The 19,034-nt window shown below is 39.8% G+C and overlaps 1 protein-coding gene across 1 annotated transcript in view; it reads left to right on the forward strand.

The window, feature by feature from the left end:
* The window catches only part of ipo11 (importin 11), a 711,960-nt gene that overhangs the window by 437,247 nt on the left and 255,679 nt on the right, over positions 1 to 19,034 (forward strand). Inside the window, exons 25-26 of the mRNA XM_067986592.1 lie at positions 8,367 to 8,462; positions 11,028 to 11,141. Coding sequence (XP_067842693.1) covers positions 8,367 to 8,462; positions 11,028 to 11,141 — 210 coding nt within the window. The remainder of the gene's footprint in view (positions 1 to 8,366; positions 8,463 to 11,027; positions 11,142 to 19,034) is intronic.

A 19,034-nucleotide genomic window follows, 5' to 3' on the forward strand; every position in this document is an offset into this window, starting at 1 on the left:
CGAAGTGAATAACTTCACATTTATCCACATTATACTGCACCTGCCATGTTTTTGCCACTCACTCAACTTGTCTAAATTGTCTTGAAGCCTCTTTGCATCCTCCTCACAATTCACAATCCCATCTAGTTTTGTGTCATCAGCAAACTTGGAAATGTTACATTTGGTTCCCTCATCCAAATCATTGATATATATTGTGAATAGCTGGGGCCCAAGCACCGGTCCCTGAAGTACCCTACTAATCACCGCCTGCCACCCCAAAAAAGACCCATTTATCCCTACTCTGTTGCCTGCCTGTTAACCAATTTTCAATCCATGCCAGTATATTACTCCCAATCCCATATGCTTTAATTTTGCACACTAACCTCTTGTGTGGGACTTTATCAAAGGCCTTCTGAAAATCCAAATACATCACATCCACTGGTTCTCCCTTATCTATTCTACCAGTTACATCCTCAAAAAACTCCAGTAGGTTTGTCAAACACTATTTCCCTTTCATAAATCCATGTTGACTTTGTCTAATCCCTTTGATATTTTCTAAATGTCCTGTTATCACATCCTTTATACTGGACTCTAGCATTTTCCCTACTACTGATGTTAGGCTAACCGGTCTGTAGTCCCCTGTTTTCTCTCTCTCCTTTTTTAAAAATAGTGGAAGATGACAACCAATGCATCCACTATTTCCATGGCTACCACTTTTAGTGCTCTGGGATGCAGATTATCGGGACCTGGGGATTCATCGGCTTTCAGTCTCATTAATTTCTCCAGCACTATTTTACTAATACTAATTTCCTTTAATTCCTCCTCGCTAGTCCCTTGGTTCCCTAGCATTTCTGGGAAGTTATTTGTGTCCTCTTTCGTGAAGACAGAACCAAAGTTTAATTGCTCTGCCATTTCTGCCAGTTGATGTGGTGTATATGGATTTTCAAGAAGCGTTTGATAAAGTGCCACATGGTAGGCTTGCTATTAAGATTGTGGCCCATGGAATAAAGTGGGCAATAGCAACATGGATACAGAATTGGCTGAATAACAGGAAACAGTAGTGGTGAATGGTAATTTTTCGGACTGGAGGGAGGTGTGTAGTAGTGTTCCACAGGGATCGGTGCTGGAACCACTGTTTTACTTGATATATATTAATGACTTGGGAGTACAGGGCACAATTTCAAAATTTGCAGCTGACACAAAACTTGGAAGGGTCGTGAACAGTGAGAAGGCTAGTGATAGACTTCAAGAGGATATAGACACGCTGGTGGCATGGGCAGACGATGTTTAACGCGGAAAAATGCGAGGTGATGCATTTCGGTGGAAAAAATGAGGAGATGCAATATAAACTAGAGGGCACAATTCTAAAAGGGGTAGAGGAACAGAGGGATCTGGGGGTATATGTGCACAAATGATTGAAGGTGGCAGGGCAGGTTGAGAAAGCGGTTAAAAAACCATATGGGATCCTGGGCTTTATAAATAGAGGCATAGAGTACAAAAGCAAGGAAGTCATGATGAACCTTTATAAAACACTGGTTTGACCACAACTGGAGTATTGTGTCCAGTTCTGGGCATTGCACTTTAGGAAGGATGTGAAGGCCTTAGAGAGAGTGCAGAGGAGATTTACTGGAATGATTCCAGGGATGAGGCATTTAAATTATGTGGATAGACTGGAGAAGCTGGAATTGTTCTCCTTGGAACAGAGAAGGTTGAGAGGAGATTTGATAGAGGTATTCAAAATCATGAAGGGTCTAGACAGGGTAGATAGAGAGCAACTGCTCCCATTGGCAGAAGGGTCAAGAACCAGAGGACATAGGTTTAAGGTGATTGGCAAAAGAACCAAAGGTGACATGAGAAAAAGCTTTTTAACGCAGCGAGTGGTTAGGATCTGGAAAGCACTGCCCGAGGGGATGATAGAGTCAAATTCAATCATGGCCTTCAAAAGGGAACTGGATAAATACTTGAAAGGAAAAAATGTGCAGGGCTACGGAGATAGGGTGGGGGAGTGGGACTAGCTGGATTGCTCTTGCAAAGAGTCGGCACAGACTCGATGGGCCGAATGGCCTCCTTCTGTGCTGTAACCTTTTTATGATTCTCAGATGGCTTCAGTGTCAATTTACATATGCGTGAACTTTAATAAACACACAGTTCAGCATTTTTTTAAAAAAGAATTGACTTGATTATCATTTCTTTTCAAAATCAACTGCAAGTAGTGACATGGAAATCACTGATTAAAGCCAATTAATTAATGAGTGAACTGAGTTCAAAATTACTTTTTTGCTAAACCCAATCAAAATGCTTTAAGAGCCTCAATTTACATTCTAATATATCAAGTTCTTCCATTTTTATTCACAAATCTAATTTATTCATTTTTAACATTTTGACATTTCTTGGCTATAATATAATCTGCATAATTTAGAACAATCTTCAGTGCAACTGGAGATTTTGATCTCAGAAATTATGATATGCTTGTCTCCAGTGTTTGAAGTATTTTATTCTCATTAATATAGCTTAGAAATAAGAAATTAATTAGAGTGGACTGGATAGTTTTTAAATTCTGTAAATTAGTTAAATGGCCTCATGACTGCTATTGGAGGATAGATCTCAGAAATCTGAAAATAATTATATTTCTGAAAGTTATTTTAAGTGAAACATCACCTAAGCTGCTTGCACAGTATACATTATCCAGCAATCTAACTCTTCTCATCTTTTGCTTTTGTTGCCATTTTAAAAATGAAACATTTATCCCAGGGATTTTTTGTTAAAGTTTCGGTAGTTTTGATTAGCATTTTTTCCTGATAACCTTGCCTGAAATTTGAAATGGCTATCCTCATTTTGTACAATTATTTATCTATTATAAAATTAAAACAGGTTTGCAGTGATAAAATCAGTAAAATCTTCACTCAGCAGCAATTCATGGCTTGTGATCATCAACTTGAATTTGTGATCAGAAGCTCAATATGTGGGGAATCACAGGCACAGGCTTGTCCCCATCACTTTGTGGGACAGTTTGTTGTAATAATTAATAATACTGACATTGATGCCCTTGAAGCATCCCATTTTTAATTCTTTTGCATTACATTGCCTGAACCACAAGTGGCTGTGTTTTTTCCTGCTTTAGTTTAAAGATTGTACATCAGATATGTCATTTAAATTGTCTTTTATTCTTTGGATAACCTAGAGGTCACTAAATGTCTCATTTATGGATGTTGCTTGCAGATGTCTGTCACTTAAATCTGATTGTAAACTTTTTAGTCTAGTCATCTTATTTGTTTATCCTTCACATGCAAATGCTATCAGACAAGGGGAATCCGTTCAACTGCAGGTTGACCATAAAACTTCAGGAAAATTTTATGAAAGCGAAGACTCAGCTAAGTGCTGAAGATGAAAAATGTCATTGCATTGGTTGAGCATTCAGGTGCTGCTTTAATTCTCCAAGGCCTTTAAGATCCAGATAGCGCCAAATAAAATCTGAGACATTTCTGGGATTCCGAGATACATTGCTTCCTTTTATGCTTTTCACTAAAGCCTTGTGCAGCAGCACTTAAAACCTGCCTTCCTTGTTTAACCCCACAGCTTTACTCACATTGTAACTGGTATATTGGCTGTGTTATTTCTGCCACCACTGCTTCTGACCTGTCTATACCATTGGCCTTTGTGGAGTGTTGTCCTTGCCTTGTTGGATGGTTGATTCGCATAGGTAGTATTGAGACACAAGGTTATTTAAAAAGAGTGGATGACATTATTCCTCACAAATGAGGAAGTCACTTTCTAAACCAGGATGTGTATTATGGGTATGCGGGAGCCATCTTGACTCAGTGGGTTTCACACTTCAGTTCTTTTCTCTGTTAGCAGTTTATATTAATCTTCACACAATTTTAACACATTTGTGATTGTTTATTTTGTTGGAAAATAAACTTTCTGCACAGTTTAATGTAATTTTTAATTTGGTTTATGGCAATTTTTGATTTACAAAGTCACCAATGGTCTACCATTGATCATAGTACTGGTCTTTATTTTTAATTCTGGTTCTTGATCAAGGCCTACACCACCTTGGACACATCTTCTCATTTACCCATTATCAACTTCAGTTGAAATCAGCACTTGGTGTCAGGATCCAAAAGAATGATTCTGATCCATAGAATTTGTTTGCATAGCTTCTAATATTGCATAATTTCCAGAATTAAGGCCTTGAAAATAATGAAAGGAATAGGTTTTGTCCACATGGCTAGGTTATTTGAGTTGAATAAGCTAAGGAGGACCAGGTGGCAGGATTATAGGTTACATAGGCATAGAACTAGGTTAAATGTCAAGAGATATTTCTTTTTGCAGAGAGTCATTGACCTGTGGAACACGTTGCCAGAGCCTGGGATTCACTGCAAAGGTTCAAAAGGACAAGTTCCTCACAACATCAAAGCAGATTGTCTTTGTGTGATTCAGATTTATCATTCTAGCTTTAGTTATTTTTTGGGCAAGGGAGGGTTGGAGTAATTAGGGAAAAATTGGAGGAAGGAAGGGCTAAATAAAGTACTTACATACATAAAATGAAGAGATATGTCCTGTTATGCTGCTTCAGCATGTTATAAGCTGGATAGCCCAATGATATAGAATAGAATACTGCAGCCTGGTCTTCAGTTGCTTCTAACCCTTTATTCACTGAGCTCCACATTACACCTGAGATAAGTTCTTATATTTGGATACAAGCGCGTCCCCAGTTGGTACACACCACCTGCATACAATTAACACTAATTGATATAAATCACATGGATACAATTAAGACAGCAGAGCCTGGTTGCCAAGGTAGCAGAATGAAATCAGAAATGAAGTCTCCCATGATGGTCCATTTAGTTTATCTAGTGAGGAGTTGAGCCATGCAGCTCAATTGAGTCTTAGGTTTGCACCTCCCCCCCCACCCCCCTCATAAGTGTTAGGCTATCTGATCTCAGCTTGGCAGGTTGGAGAAACATAGTTTTCCCTAGGTTCACAAGGAAAAATAATCCATGGATTCTGTTCCCGATCACTATTCAGTAAGCCTGACAAAGCTTGCTGTCAAGGCTGGTGCATGAATAACGACTACTTGCGTGCGGTATCGGAAGGTGATGGGCACTTTTGCTATTGTGGACACGGAGAAAATTGGAGGGGAAAAAATTGAGGGGAGTGAATGTAACAGTGATCAGTTATTAGCTGCACATCGGAAGTGTGACGCTACTGTTCAGGGGAAAGAAATAACATAAGCATTTTTTTTAATATAGAGATCCATAGCAGTTAAATACCATTACAGTCACAGAAAAATTGGAAATTTCCATTGTCTGTAAGCAAAACAGAGGTATCCAATATTTTGGTGCCGCAACCTTGAAGCTTCCCTTTCAAGGGCTGATTTTTTCTTAATATGTTGTCGGAATGTGTGTGACGCTGGCAAGGCCACATTTATTGTCCATCCCTTGGTGCCTGAGTAGGTGGCGGTCAGCCTTCTCAAAGCTCCACTGCACTCCTTGTGGTGATGGTGCTCCCACAATGGTGTCTGGTACAGAATTCCAGGATATTGACGCAGTGATCATGTGGAATATCAATATATGTCCACGTCAACATGGTGTGTGACTTGGAGGGGACCTTGGAGGTGGTGGTGGTAGTGTTCCCATGACATTGCTGCTACTGTCCTTGGTATCATAGAATGGTAGAGTAATGCAGCACAGTAGGAGGCCATTCGGCCCATCGTGCCTGTGCCGGCTCTTTGAAAGAGCTATCCACTAAGTCCCATTCCCCTGTCCTTACCCCAAAGCCCTGCAAATGTTTCCCTTTCAAGTATTTATCCAATTCTCTTTTGAAAGTTATTTCTGAATCTGCTTCCACCACCCTTTCAGGTAGTGTATTCCAGATCATTACAACTCACCGTGTAAAAGAAATTCTCCTCATCTCGCCTCTAGTTCTTTTGCCCTTTGCCAATTACCTGGTAGTGGAGGTCGCAGGGAAGGGAGCTGCTGTCAAAGTAACCGTGGTGAGTTGCTCAACCCGAGGTGGAGCCAGTGGATATTGAGTTCTTGAATGTTGGTGCAGCTACACCTATCTTGGCGGGTGGTGACTACTCCATCACTCCTGATCTGATTTGATGGTGGAGAGCATTGAGAAGTGAGGAGTTGAGACACTTGTTGCAGCCGTGGTGCTGGTCTAGTTTGCTCATGGCCCCTATGCTTTGTCACTTTGTGTTCTCTTTCTCCACCTCACCCCACTCAAATTTTTCAGCAAAGTCCAGAGGAAAATTATTGATTTCTTCTGGGACGAAGGGAAGCACTAGGTCGCTACCGGAGTTCTGAGTCTCCCATTTAGGGAAGGAAGTCAGCTGCTGACATACTAAAAGTCTGGAACTTTGTTTCTTCCAACAGGGGCTCTCTCCTGATAAGGTGGTGGCTATTTTGACAGAGGCGCTCCTCCATAATCCCCAGCTGCGTGTATCTGGCTCTAGTGACACGTGGCTGGCGGAGAGAAGAACCCTCACTGCAAGATAACTAGAGTAAGGGATGAACTGGATGGCAGTAGAGTAGGGTGGATTCTGCCAGAGGCATTCACTGTCCGGATATCCTCGTGTTACGTCCAGCCTGTAGCCAAAGTCATTCAGGACCTGAAATCCACACTCGGCCCTAACTCTTTTAGATATATCAAGGAGGCTCAAGTGTGTGGACCAATTCCCTCTGTTCTCATTCCTGTTTGGACACAATTGATTGGGCCATTTATATTAGTAGTGTCCTCTTCTTGGGGAGAGCACGTGTGTATTGTGTCTATTGGCATTGGGCAAACCCCAGTGTCACTGTATTAGTCCTGTTCAAAATAAAGTGATTTGTGCCCAGAGTGCCTCACCATAGTGGGCTCCTTGATCTAGAGGCCTATTACAAGTATCAATGATCAATCTAGGGTCAATAATTTGATCCACCTGAACCCAAATAGCTTCATCTGTACCCTGTGAAACAACTGAATGCAAAGAAAATTAATTTGAAAAAAAAGTTAGAATCATTAAAATGACAGAATGCAAGATGTTAGATAGAAATCTTCCAGTAGTTGCCAAAGGGTTTAATATTAACGTAAGTATATGTATGAGGCTGGTTGAATGTATTTCTGAAGGTATAAATTTTTCTGCCTAAAATCTCCTGTAAAGTACAAATATAGTAAAAGAATATGACAGTATTTCATATGATTAATAAACACTATGAAGTCATAAAATTGGAGTTTTAAACTACAAATATGTAAGTGACTTCACTAATGCTAGAAGCATCAGAGTTCATCTGTATTTGGTGTTGGAATATTCCAAATCTTTTAGTTATACAACAGTTGTACTGTAACTCACAAAGTAAGTGAAAGTTTTAAATGGTTTATGAGATGTAAGAGTTAGTCTTATTCATAGAGTTGATCCAATAAAATGTATGTCTAGAATAATATTTCTACATGAAGACATATCGAAGGAGGAGAATGCTTGACCAATGGATGGACTTAAGTTTTCTTTGTGAGTGCCAGCTGCCATTGTGAATATACAGGAAAATGCTAATGTGAATATTCTTTTTAGAAATACAGTCAGCAAGGCAAAAAAGGAATAAACCTTCCTGATGTGTTAAATTTGAGGATAGAATGTGTCCACTGAAGTCTTAATTGAAACTGTACAAATTCCATTTAGAATCTATGGCTAGAAAAAAAAATGAGCTTGCACTCTGATCTAGAGTTAAATTAAGCAAATGTAAATAAAGTTGATTTTAATTACAATCCAAAAGGGGGACACAAATAACACCTTGTACAGTATATATGAAGTTATTTTACTGCATTGGATGATTTTGAATTGCTACATAACAGTGTCGTTGTGAGATGTGAATAATTGTGCAGCCTATTTTCATTTGCCTTTGATATACTGTGTAAAACTTTTGGATTTACAAATAAGACAAGTCAATGTTAGGATCTGGAATCCACTGCCTGAGGGGTGGTGGAGGCAGATTCAACCATGGCTTTCAAAAGGGAACTGGATAAGTACTTGAAAGGAAAAAAATTGCAGGGCTATGGGGATAGGGCAGGGGAGTGGGACTAGCTGGATTGCTCGTGCATAGAGCCGGCACGGACTCGATGGGCCAAATGGCCTCCTCCCGTGCTGTAACCTTTCTATGATTCTGTGTATTAGATGATTATGCAGGAATGAAAATTCTGGAGTGCATGTTGCTTGGCATCTGGAGATACACAACAGTAATGTTCATTAAAAAAAATTCTCGTCAAAATCCTTTATGCTTTCTGCTTATCAAAGTGTTTTCAAACGCTTACAACTGACTTCACTTTTGTGTAAAATTGTACCAAATTAACATCTGTTTCAAAATTCTTGATAACCTTTAGAGCAGCTAACAAATACTTTATTTTTACAGGTTGTGGAAAATGTCCTAAAAGTCAACCCTATATTAGGGCCTCAGATGTTTCAACCACTTCTTCCAACGGTCCTTAAAGGAATCTTGGATGGCGAGGTAGGAATTTATAAATACAATGCATGGATGATGTATTCACATGCTCCTAGCAATTTAGTAGAAATATAATGTTAAATAAAGCAATTGCAGAACAAGCATGCGCATTGCTTATGAGAAAAAGCCATGAATGAGCTTGTAGGAATGTCTCCAGAATCAACTGGACATTCTTGCCTAGTAGCATAATGAAATTCTTGTCAGTAATTATAGAAATATTCAGGGAAATAATTTCTGTTGCTGGTCATTATTTTAAAGACATGGAGGATACAAAAATCCTGTGGGGAAGGGCAATATTTCTTCGTAGTCATGAATCAATATTTTAGAAGACTTTGTATCGCATATTGAATGCTAAGAGCATGGGTACTGCTAATGTACTTGACTCTCTGTTAAGAGCCCATATCTGACATCTAATACTTGGCAGAATTTACCAACCCTTCATTGGGAAGTTTTTACAGCTTTTTGAGTTTTATATCAACTGTTTAAAACATGGGTACTGTTAGTTTGTTTGATCCCTGTTTTAAAAAAAAAATCACCAAGTCCCAATTCCATGTACTCAGGAAAATTGATTTGTTCTCTGTAGGTTAGTATGGTTCTTAATGAATACATTGCGTCTGTCTTCACAAAAGAGAGGGACGATGCAGACATTGTAGTTAAGGAGGAGGAGTGTGAAATATTGGATGGGACAAACTTAGTGAGGGAGGAAGTATTAAGGGGATTAGCATCTTTGAAAGTAGAGAAATCACCAGGGCCAGATGAAATATATCCCAGGTTGTTAAAAGAAGCAAGGGGGGAAATAACGGAGGCTCTGACCATCATTTTCCAATCCTCACTGGATACAGGCGTGGTGCCGGAGGATTGGAGGACTGCTAACGTTGTACCATTGTTTAAAAAGGGAGCGAAGAATAGACCGACTGGTCAAAAAAGTACAAGCCCATGGGATCCAAGGGAGAGTGGCAAGATGGATTCAAGATTAGCTCAGTGGCAGGAAGCAAAGGGTAATGGTTGACGGATGTTTTTATGACTGGAAGGCTGTTTCAAGTGGGGTTCCGCAAGGCTCAGTACCAGGTCCCTTGCTTTTTGTGATATATATTGATGATTGGGACTTAATTGTAGGGGGCATGATGAAGAAGTTTGCAGATGATACAAAAATTGGCCATGTAGTTGATAGTGAGGAGGAAAGCTGTAGACTGCAGGAAGATATCAATAGACTGGTCAGGTGGGCAGAAAAGTGGCAAATGGAATTCAATCTGGAGAAGTGTGAGGTAATGCATTCAGGGAGGGCAAACAAGGCATGGGAATACACAATAAATGGGAGGAAACTGAAAGGTGTAGAGGAAGTGAGGGACATTGGAGTGCATGTCCACAGATCCCTGAAGGTAGCAGGACAGGTAGATAAGGTGGTTAAGAAGGCATACAGAATACTTTTCTTTATTAGTCGAGCCATAGAATATAAGAGCAAAGAGGTTATGCTGGAACTGTATAAAACACTGGTTAGGCCACAGCTTGAGTACTGCATACAATTCTGGTCACCACATTACAGGAAGGATGTAATTGCACCAGAGAGGGTACAGAGGAGATTTACGAGGATGTTGCCAGGACAGGAGAAATTTAGCTATGAGTAAAGATTGGATAGGCTGGGGTTGTTCTCTTTGGAACAGAGGAGGCTGAGAGGTGATTTAATTGAGGTATACAAAATAATGAGGGGCCCAGATAGAGTGGATAGGAAGGACCTATTTCCCTTAGTAGAGAGGTCAATAACCAGGGGGCATAGATTTAAAGTGATTGGTAGAAGGATTAGAGGGGAGCCGAGGAAAAATTTTTTCACCCAGAGGGTGGTAGGGGTCTGGAGCTCACTGCCTGAAAGGGTGGAACAGGCAGAAACCCTCAACTCATTTAAAAAGTGTCTGGATGTGCACCTGAAGTGCCGTGACCTTCAAGGCTACGGACCAAGTCCCGGAAAGTGGGATTAGGCTGGGTGGTTCATTTTTGGCCGGCGTGGACACAATGGGCCGAATGGCCTCCTTCTATGCCATAAATTTTCTATGATTCTAAGAATGGTTTTTATTAAAAAAGTTTGTATTGAGTTCATGAAAATTTGTATGCTTTCTTGCATTGTCATATTACAAATTATAATGAAGTTGCTTCCCATGAGGGTCTTTAGTACCTTTAGTTAGCTTTAGCTATTGACAGTTAACTGAGAAACCAAATGAGAAATGCTGAAATTTTATGTTATGAAACCACTCACCATGTGGTCACACTATTCAACAAAGAAGTCAGCATTTTATTACAATTATTTCAGATGACTTGCAATCAGCCAGAAAACAAACCAATCACATCAGTGCAAGGAAATGTAGTTGTTCCCATGGTTTACTCCACTGGACAGTGGCTTGTTTTTTTCCCTAACACAACATGGAAAACTGAGAGTTTTACTAAGGAAGTCTTCAAAATGGATTTATTTTTGAAGTACATTTTTGAGAACATAAATGAGCCATATTTTACAGGTTTTTTTAATATGCTACTATTTTGTTTTAAATCATGTTCTATTTTTATTATTTCCTTGTACTTCAGAGATATCCAGTGGTAATGTCTACGTACCTAGGTATCGCAGGACGGGTACTACTACAAAATGCAGGATTCTTCTCTTCCCTTCTCAACCAGATTGCATTAGAACTCAACCAGGAGGTAAGTGCTAACAAGTCTAATTTTTGAAATGTGTTAGCCCAGTTGAAATTGGTATCTGTTTACTGAAACCCAAAAGCACTTCACAAAAATTGCTTCTGCCTCAAATGCTGTGCTCAGCTTGGTTGAGGTATTCTTGCCTTACACTTATTTGCTGCTCATGAATGAATCAGATTTGGAAATTGACACTTGTGCATTACCCAGAAGGTAGGGAAAGTATTATAGCAAAAATGGACACTGAACCCTAAATATTATTGCAGATAATTAAATTGACTGCAAAATAGCAAAGTACAACCGTACACCAGCTAAATGCAGGAAGAAGAGGAGCTGTTTCTTTTCTCTCTGGATGTAGGTGACGTCGGCAAGACTGCATTTATTGCGCATCCTTAAATGTCTCGAGAAGGTGGTGATGGGCCTTGAACCACTGCAATCCTTGTGGTGATGATTCTTTCATGATGGTGTTATTTGTTTCCCCCCCCCCCCCCCCAAACAATTAAATCATTTAGGATGTAGTTATACTGCCACTTTCACGCTGTGTGAAAGCGCATATGATGAGAAAGTTGTAGTCTGACCTGACTTCTAAGTGCACGAAAACTGGGTGTAAAACCCTTTGCAGGATGCTGTCTTACATGCGTTTGAGCTTATACTCTATGTGGAATGATTCCAGGCTGGTATGAAGCCTCATATTAAAAGTTCCTGGATACGTGATAATTATTTTACTTTTAGTATGTTGGTGGTCCTGCCCTTGTTCTCCTAACATTAAAAGTTTGCTATCTAGGAGTGGAGTTCTGCACATGCATTTAAACACGTATGAACAGAGTTCCTGTATCACTGACCTTGCCAGATGCAACAATGCACGGTAGGCAGTATAACTCTGGTCTGCTGGCCGTGCTTCGCTATCCACAGATACCAGTCTGAGACTGATAGCTGAAATTCAATTTCAACCGTAAATATTCCTAGCCTTGATCGAACTCCAAATATTGAATTTTAAAGTCCACTTTGAAAAGATATGCATTAAGTCCCATCTTGAAATATTTAGCTTGTGCCTCTGGCTGTGATATATTCATTTTGACAGTATTTCACAGACACTTTTCAGTTCCATTTATTGCAACAGAAATGGAAGGAATATAGGATCATTTAAGAGCACTTTTGGTAGTTTGATTCTTCATGGAGGCTATTTTTTCTTCACAGCAGAACTCACAATTAAGGCCATACATTGGGAGTTTTTGCTTTGTGAATTGCAAACTTCTTAGCATTGTTATTGTTAAAAGATATCAGCGGAAGAGTTGTATTTATTGTGGATTCAAAATAAAAGAAAGTTAAGAGATCCAGAGCAACGTGGTGTAGTTGAAGGTGAGCAGACAAAGAACCAAGGCCAGATTTTTAATTGTGTTAGTGAGATTTCAGCATGAAGTGCAACTAGTGCTTTTTGATTATATGTTTTCCTTTGATCCTCCAGTACCACATATGATCAAAGTTGTGATCCAAAGAAAAGTAGTATTATAACTAGATAGCATTATAGTGTGACTGTAATTGCAGCTTTTTCTCATTGTCTTTATAAAGCTTCCGATAGTCCATTTTACTGCTTGCATATATGCTGATACATTTGGTTATTGTAATTATTTTGACTAAAATATGTATCCTCCCTTTACCTGTCTGTGTTGTCTTCAGTTAGTTTCTGGTTATTATAGAGAGTTCAGGGCCATGGCATCTAGAAGAAAGTCAAATTGATCCCTTAAGTGCTTTTCTTAGGCAGAATTTTGTTGTTTGAACATTTGTGTGTACAAACAATTAAAAACTTTTTTTACTTTTAGTTTGACAATCTGTTAGTCCCTTAAAAGAGGGCTTCTTTTAAGATCTTTAAATTGCAAAGCCCTTGTGAATTGTTTGATATACATTTGTAGGATTTCTTTCGTTTACTTTATTTTCCTTACCAATTTTCTCCTCTCCTGAAGGAGCTAGCTCCTTCCTGAGGTCCGTTACTGGGGTCAGGCATAGAATCATAGAAGAAGTTTACAACATGGAAACAGGCCCTTCGGCCCAACATGTCCATGTCGCCCAGTTTATACCACTAAGCTAGTCCCAATTGCCTGCACTTGGCCCATATCCCTCTATACCCATCTTACCCATGTAACTGTCCAAATGCTTTTTAAAAGACAAAATTGTACCCGCCTCTACTACTGCCTCTGGCAGCTCGTTCCAGACACTCACCACCCTTTGAGTGAAAAAATTGCCCCTCTGGACCCTTTTGTATCTCTCCCCTCTCACCTTAAATCTATGTCCCCTCGTAATAGACTCCAGTACTTCATCCAAATGGTCATTATTACATGAGTATCTTAATAGTGATGTCAGCAAGCTATTTGAATATGGAGGACATCTCAGCTGAGCCCAGTGCTGTCCTCATCTGACGTACACGAACATCGTTTTTTTTTATTCGTTCATGGGATGTGGGCGTCGCTGGCAAGGCCAGCATTTATTGCTCATCCCTAATTGCCCTTGAGAAGGTGGTGGTGAGCCGCCTTCTTGAACCGCTGCAGTCCGTATGGTGAAGGTTCTCCCACAGTGCTGTTAGGTAGGGAGTTCCAGTATTTTGACCCAGCGATGATGAAGGAACTGCGATATGTTTCCAAGTCGGGATGGTGTGTGACTTGGAGGGGAACGTGCAGGTGGTGTTGTTCCCATGTGCCTGCTGCCCATGTCCTTCTAGGCGCTGGTTTGGGAGGTGCTGTCGAAGAAGCCTTGGCTAGTTGCTGCAGTGCATCCTGTCGATGGTACACACTGCAGCCACGGTGCGCCGGTGGTGAAGGGAGTGAATGTTTAGGGTAATGGATGGGGTGCCAATCAAGCGGGCTGCTTTGTCCTGGATGGTGTCGAGCTTCTTGAGTTGTTGGAGCTGCACTCATCCAGGCAAATGGAGAGTATTCCATCACACTCCTGACTTGTGCCTTGTAGATGTTGGAAAGGCTTTGGGGAGTCAGGAGGTGAGTCACTCACCTCAGAATACCCAGCCTCTGACCTACTTTCCAGCAGGAGACACTGGATAATGATCAGGAGTGGGAACCATGGCTGAATTTCCCCGTCCGAATCCAGGATGCTGAGGGAAACTTTAGTGCCTCTACCAATATCCTGGCTGATAGCTAACTCAGCGGGTAGCATAGATTGAACCTGGGACCTTCCTCATCTATATAGCCCAACCACTAACGTGGTAAATTTGCATTTTAAATTTGCAGTTTATGACATTTTTCAGTGTGCTATCATTCAGCATTAATATTCGGGTATTTGTTTTTTTTTGAGTATTTCTTCTATATTTCATTTGTTTTGAATCTGGGCTTTGTTTGCTGACTGAATGTTTGAGATTCAGTAATATAGATGTATCTTTCCCTTTTTAGCTTTGTGGAGAATGCAATTCATTGAAATCTTAAAATAAAATTTAAAAGGCTGCTTTAGCACTTCCTATTTTAGTGTCTTAAAATGTTCTCCTTGTTTCCATGCACATTTATTCATTCACAATTTTAGTGGCTTTCTATGAATGCTTTTTGTATGACACATTCCAATGAACAGATTAATATAACAAAAACCTGAATACCCTTTGTTCAATCTTGTAATACATTTGTGTTGGTAAGGGGCAAGGTACCCAAACATGTCATACAATACTGATATAGTAAATGGGAAAGTTATTCAAGTCACGATTGATAAATTATAGGCATTCACACTGCAATGAACATCATGTGGGGTTCAATTGGAATGGTCTATGCAAAGGCAGCCTTCCAGCATTTCTCATAGTGGCTGATCAGATTCAGTTTGTTTGACAGGCATGATTAGCATCATTCAGTTATCTTGCAGGCCTTTTGATGTACATGTTAAGATTTAATTTTCCACAGTAAGGGATAGGAGATTCACATCACCTGTTTGTAGCAGCCTAGTGCAAATATCTTTTCCAGATATTTGAACCAGGGCGTTATAAACAGCTGGTGTGAATCTACTCTTTTCCAGACCAGGCCAACTCTGAAATTGAGAAGGTGTATTCGTTTTCACTCCATGCTATGATCACAGAATCATTTATATTTGACCACATGGTCCAGTTCAGTTGTAAATTCTTATCAAATTGTAGTTGCAGTGTAAATAGGTTTGACAGTGCATATTTTTAACTCCATAGAATCCTATGAATCTGTCATAGATGGTGTAACTAGCCATGTTTAAGTGTTTAATAGATTCCTGGTTAGGGAGTGCAGATTTAAATTAGCATTTCAAAGCAATCAATTTTGTTTAACTTGGACAGTGACCATGAACATATATTGGGATTTAATATTCTCTGTTACCAATCAGCACGTCCAAGATAAATGTTTACTTACTGATTTCACCCTTGATAAAAATTATAGTTTCTTGAAATTATTTTTAATTTTGTTTTATTGCCAAAAGGTTAGAATAGAATATGTATTGGTGAATAACCTGCTGTTTATATTTATTGAGGTACATATAGTGCCTTTAATTTGTACCTGCAGCTTTTCCCAGCTCTACTTGTGGATACAACTTTAGGAATGAATGTTTTTTGGAACCAATAAGCACGTCAGAATTTGGAGTCAGTTTCTTTCAAAATGCTTACAATGAATTTCACTCCCCGTAAAAGGGGAAAATTGTGCTGAATTTTTATTGCTGTTGTCATTCTGGCTTTTTTCCATGTGAGTTTCAGATTTCCTTCTATATAATATTTTGGAATTGAGAGATTGCTTCTTGCAAGCTGACGATCCATAGTTGAAATTTTGACTCAGGATTCCACTTGGTATCTAACATTGCAATACATTAGCATGCCTGTTATAAGCCGGGTAGCCCACTGGTGAAGGATAGAATATTGGAGCCTGGTCTTCAGTTGCTTCCAATTCACAGAGATCCACATTACACACACCATACCCTAGATAAGCTCTCATATATGGATACAAGAGTGCCCCAATTGATACACACCACCTGAATACAATGAACACTAATTGATATATATCACATGGATACAATTAACAGACCTGCTAATCACCATAGACCAGTCAGAACCAGTGTTGGTCCATGTTAATCATGTGACACCACACGCCACAAAAGTACACAAAGCATCCTACTTTGAAGAATATCACACATATGTGCAGGGTTTGTGGTTAGTCTCCTCTGATGCGTTGGAGTTTAAAGCTCTCACTTACGGAAACATCGTGGAATCTTTTTCTGCAATGCAGGCATCAACGGAGCATCTGGCAGCTTCATTGGAATCTGCACCAGCCACCACCCCCCCACCACCTCAGGCAGCTGGGGACCAGTCAGTGGCTCTGGCTCCAGTGAAGCACATATTGCTGCCTTCTTGCAGTCCTGGTTTGTTCCTCCTTCCTTACTCTTGCTCACTCTCTCTTCCCTTTTCTACTGGGATTGGCGGCATCTTCCATTGATCTCAAGAATTTCTGTTGCTATTACTTTTGTGTACCTCTTTTTTCATTTGATGTCTTTCTTGAGAACATTTGCTAGCTCTCTGCCTCCCTCAAGTTTGTCTAAAGCCTGATGTTTAATGCATTAATGTTGAGCTGCTTCACTGAACATTGGACCATTCTACGTCAAACTTAACTATATCGACAGATCCATCTGATTCCAGAGTGAAATTTATGATATATTGGTTCACTTATTTTCTTATTCTCAGTTCTCACACAAGTGAATAAAGCTGTGCAAGTGGAAGATAGGGTGTTGCACTGAGTATTCTTTTCTACTTGTTACTGGTAAAAGAAAATGCTTACTGATGTAACATAGAAGTCTTGCTCTTGAGACACATGAACTCTTTTTAACATCCAATTTTTTCTCTGACTGCTTATTCATAACCTGCTATCTGCCAGCAGTGCCTTATTTGAGTATGACTACTTTTATGCAATTTACCTCTCCTGCATAAGACAGGGGAAGCAAATGAAATGCACTCCAAGTCCATCTCTTTAATGTTAATTTGGACACTTACTCAAGTGAGCCAGACGTTGGTAAGTCATAAATCTGAACTCAAAATTCACAGTAAATTAGTTTTCTGTGAGACCACATGCAGTAAAATAATGTATGGCATGTTGTGAATCGTTCGATTCAGCGCAATCTTATTACAGTTTACATGTCATATTTAATACTTTCATGTAAGGCGAAATATTTGAATGCTGAAAAATGTCATGATCCTAGTTTTTCACAAACCTAAGTGAAATTAAGACAGTTATGCATATGTCATATGCACAATTTCAGAGGCAACTACTGAATGCAGTGATGTATAATGTAATATGTTTGAAATTAAGTTTGCATCAGAGAGAAGAGCTTTGACATATTACTTGGAAACCTAGGGTTCTTCAATCTTAAGGAGTATCTCTAAGGGCACCCTGTACAGGTATGTAAGATACTTATCAAGTTATCGCACTGTCCCATTTACTTATCAGCCCTGTGCTCACTAACTTACACTGGCTCCCGGTCCACCAATGCCTCAATTTTAAAATTCTGACCCTTGTGTTCAAATCCCTCCATGGCCTCGCCCCTCCCTATCTCTGTAATCTCCTACAACCCTCCGAGAACTCTACGTTGCTCCAACACCGGCCTCTTGTGCATCCCCCACTTCCTTTGTCCCACCATTGTCGGCCATGCCTTTATCCATCTAGGCCTTAAACTCTGGAATTCCCTCCCTAAACCCTTCCAGATCTCTCTCTTCCTTTAAGACATTCCTTAAAACCTACCCCTTTTGACCAAGCTTTTAGTCACCTGTCCTAATATCTTTGGTGTCAATTTTTGTCTGATTATGCTCATGTGAATCGCATTGGGACATCTTACTATGTTAAAAGCACTATATAAATGCAAGTTCTTGTTAACAGGATAAGAAAGTAAAAACCCAAAACAATAATTTGACAAGACATGGTAGTAGAACAGCAGAGCACAGAGTCAGAGTTGTAAAGGGCAAATTTAGGTCAGACTTCCAGAAGTATTTCTTTACACAAAGAATGATCAACAGATGGAACTGGTTGTCAGGAAGGGTGGTTGAGGCCAGGACAGTGATTAAGAATCAGCCTAGTTGCAGAAAATAGTAGAGTTAGCATTCTGGAAGGACAAGATTAAATGGGGTGAAGGCCTCTACACCTAAACTTATCCACAGTTAATCTGTTGGATAAACTGGATGAAGTTTGTGCATGGATGTATTCAGAGTGACTTAGTTACTATTCAAATTCCTACCAATGTCAGACCAGGTCAAAAAACTGATTTCCTTTCAGACCAGGGGATGATTTGCCTCAGGAATGATGTCTTCCACAAGGGCTGTAAACAGGGACCAGAAAGAAAAAGTCCACAGCCTCCACCTCCTCTTTTACCCAATGATTCCCAGGCAAAATTGGTTGCTGAGTTTGCCTACCTAAAAACGGTACTTCAAAAGTAATTAATTGGCTGTAAAGCACTTCGGGTCTTTCTGAAGATGTGAAAGCCACGATACTACAAGACCAGACTCCAATGAAGACTGCATCTATCAGTTTGACAGGCATACGCCCAATCTTGTCAATTCTTGGGTGAAAGAGATGGTGGTGAAGAGCTATGATCTACGTTTTGTGGATTTCCATCCAAATTTTGAGAAAGTGAGTATCTCAGGACATCGTTCGAGATGTATGGACAAAAAGCCTTTTTGAACACAAGTTTAGAAACCATAGGAACAATTTAAAGTTTAAAAACAGAAAATGCTGGAAACATTCAGCAGGTCAGGCAGTATCTGTGGAGAGAGAACGATCCTTGAAAGGTCATCGACCTGAAAGGTTAACTCTGTTTTCTCTCTCCACAGACGCTGCCTGACCTGCTGAGTGTTTTCACCATTTTCTATTTTTATTTCAGATTTCCAGCATCTGCAGTATTTTGCTTTTGTTTAATAATTTTAGA

This window comes from Heptranchias perlo, chromosome 1 (genome assembly GCF_035084215.1).
Source record: "Heptranchias perlo isolate sHepPer1 chromosome 1, sHepPer1.hap1, whole genome shotgun sequence".
Taxonomy (NCBI): Eukaryota; Metazoa; Chordata; class Chondrichthyes; order Hexanchiformes; family Hexanchidae; genus Heptranchias; species Heptranchias perlo.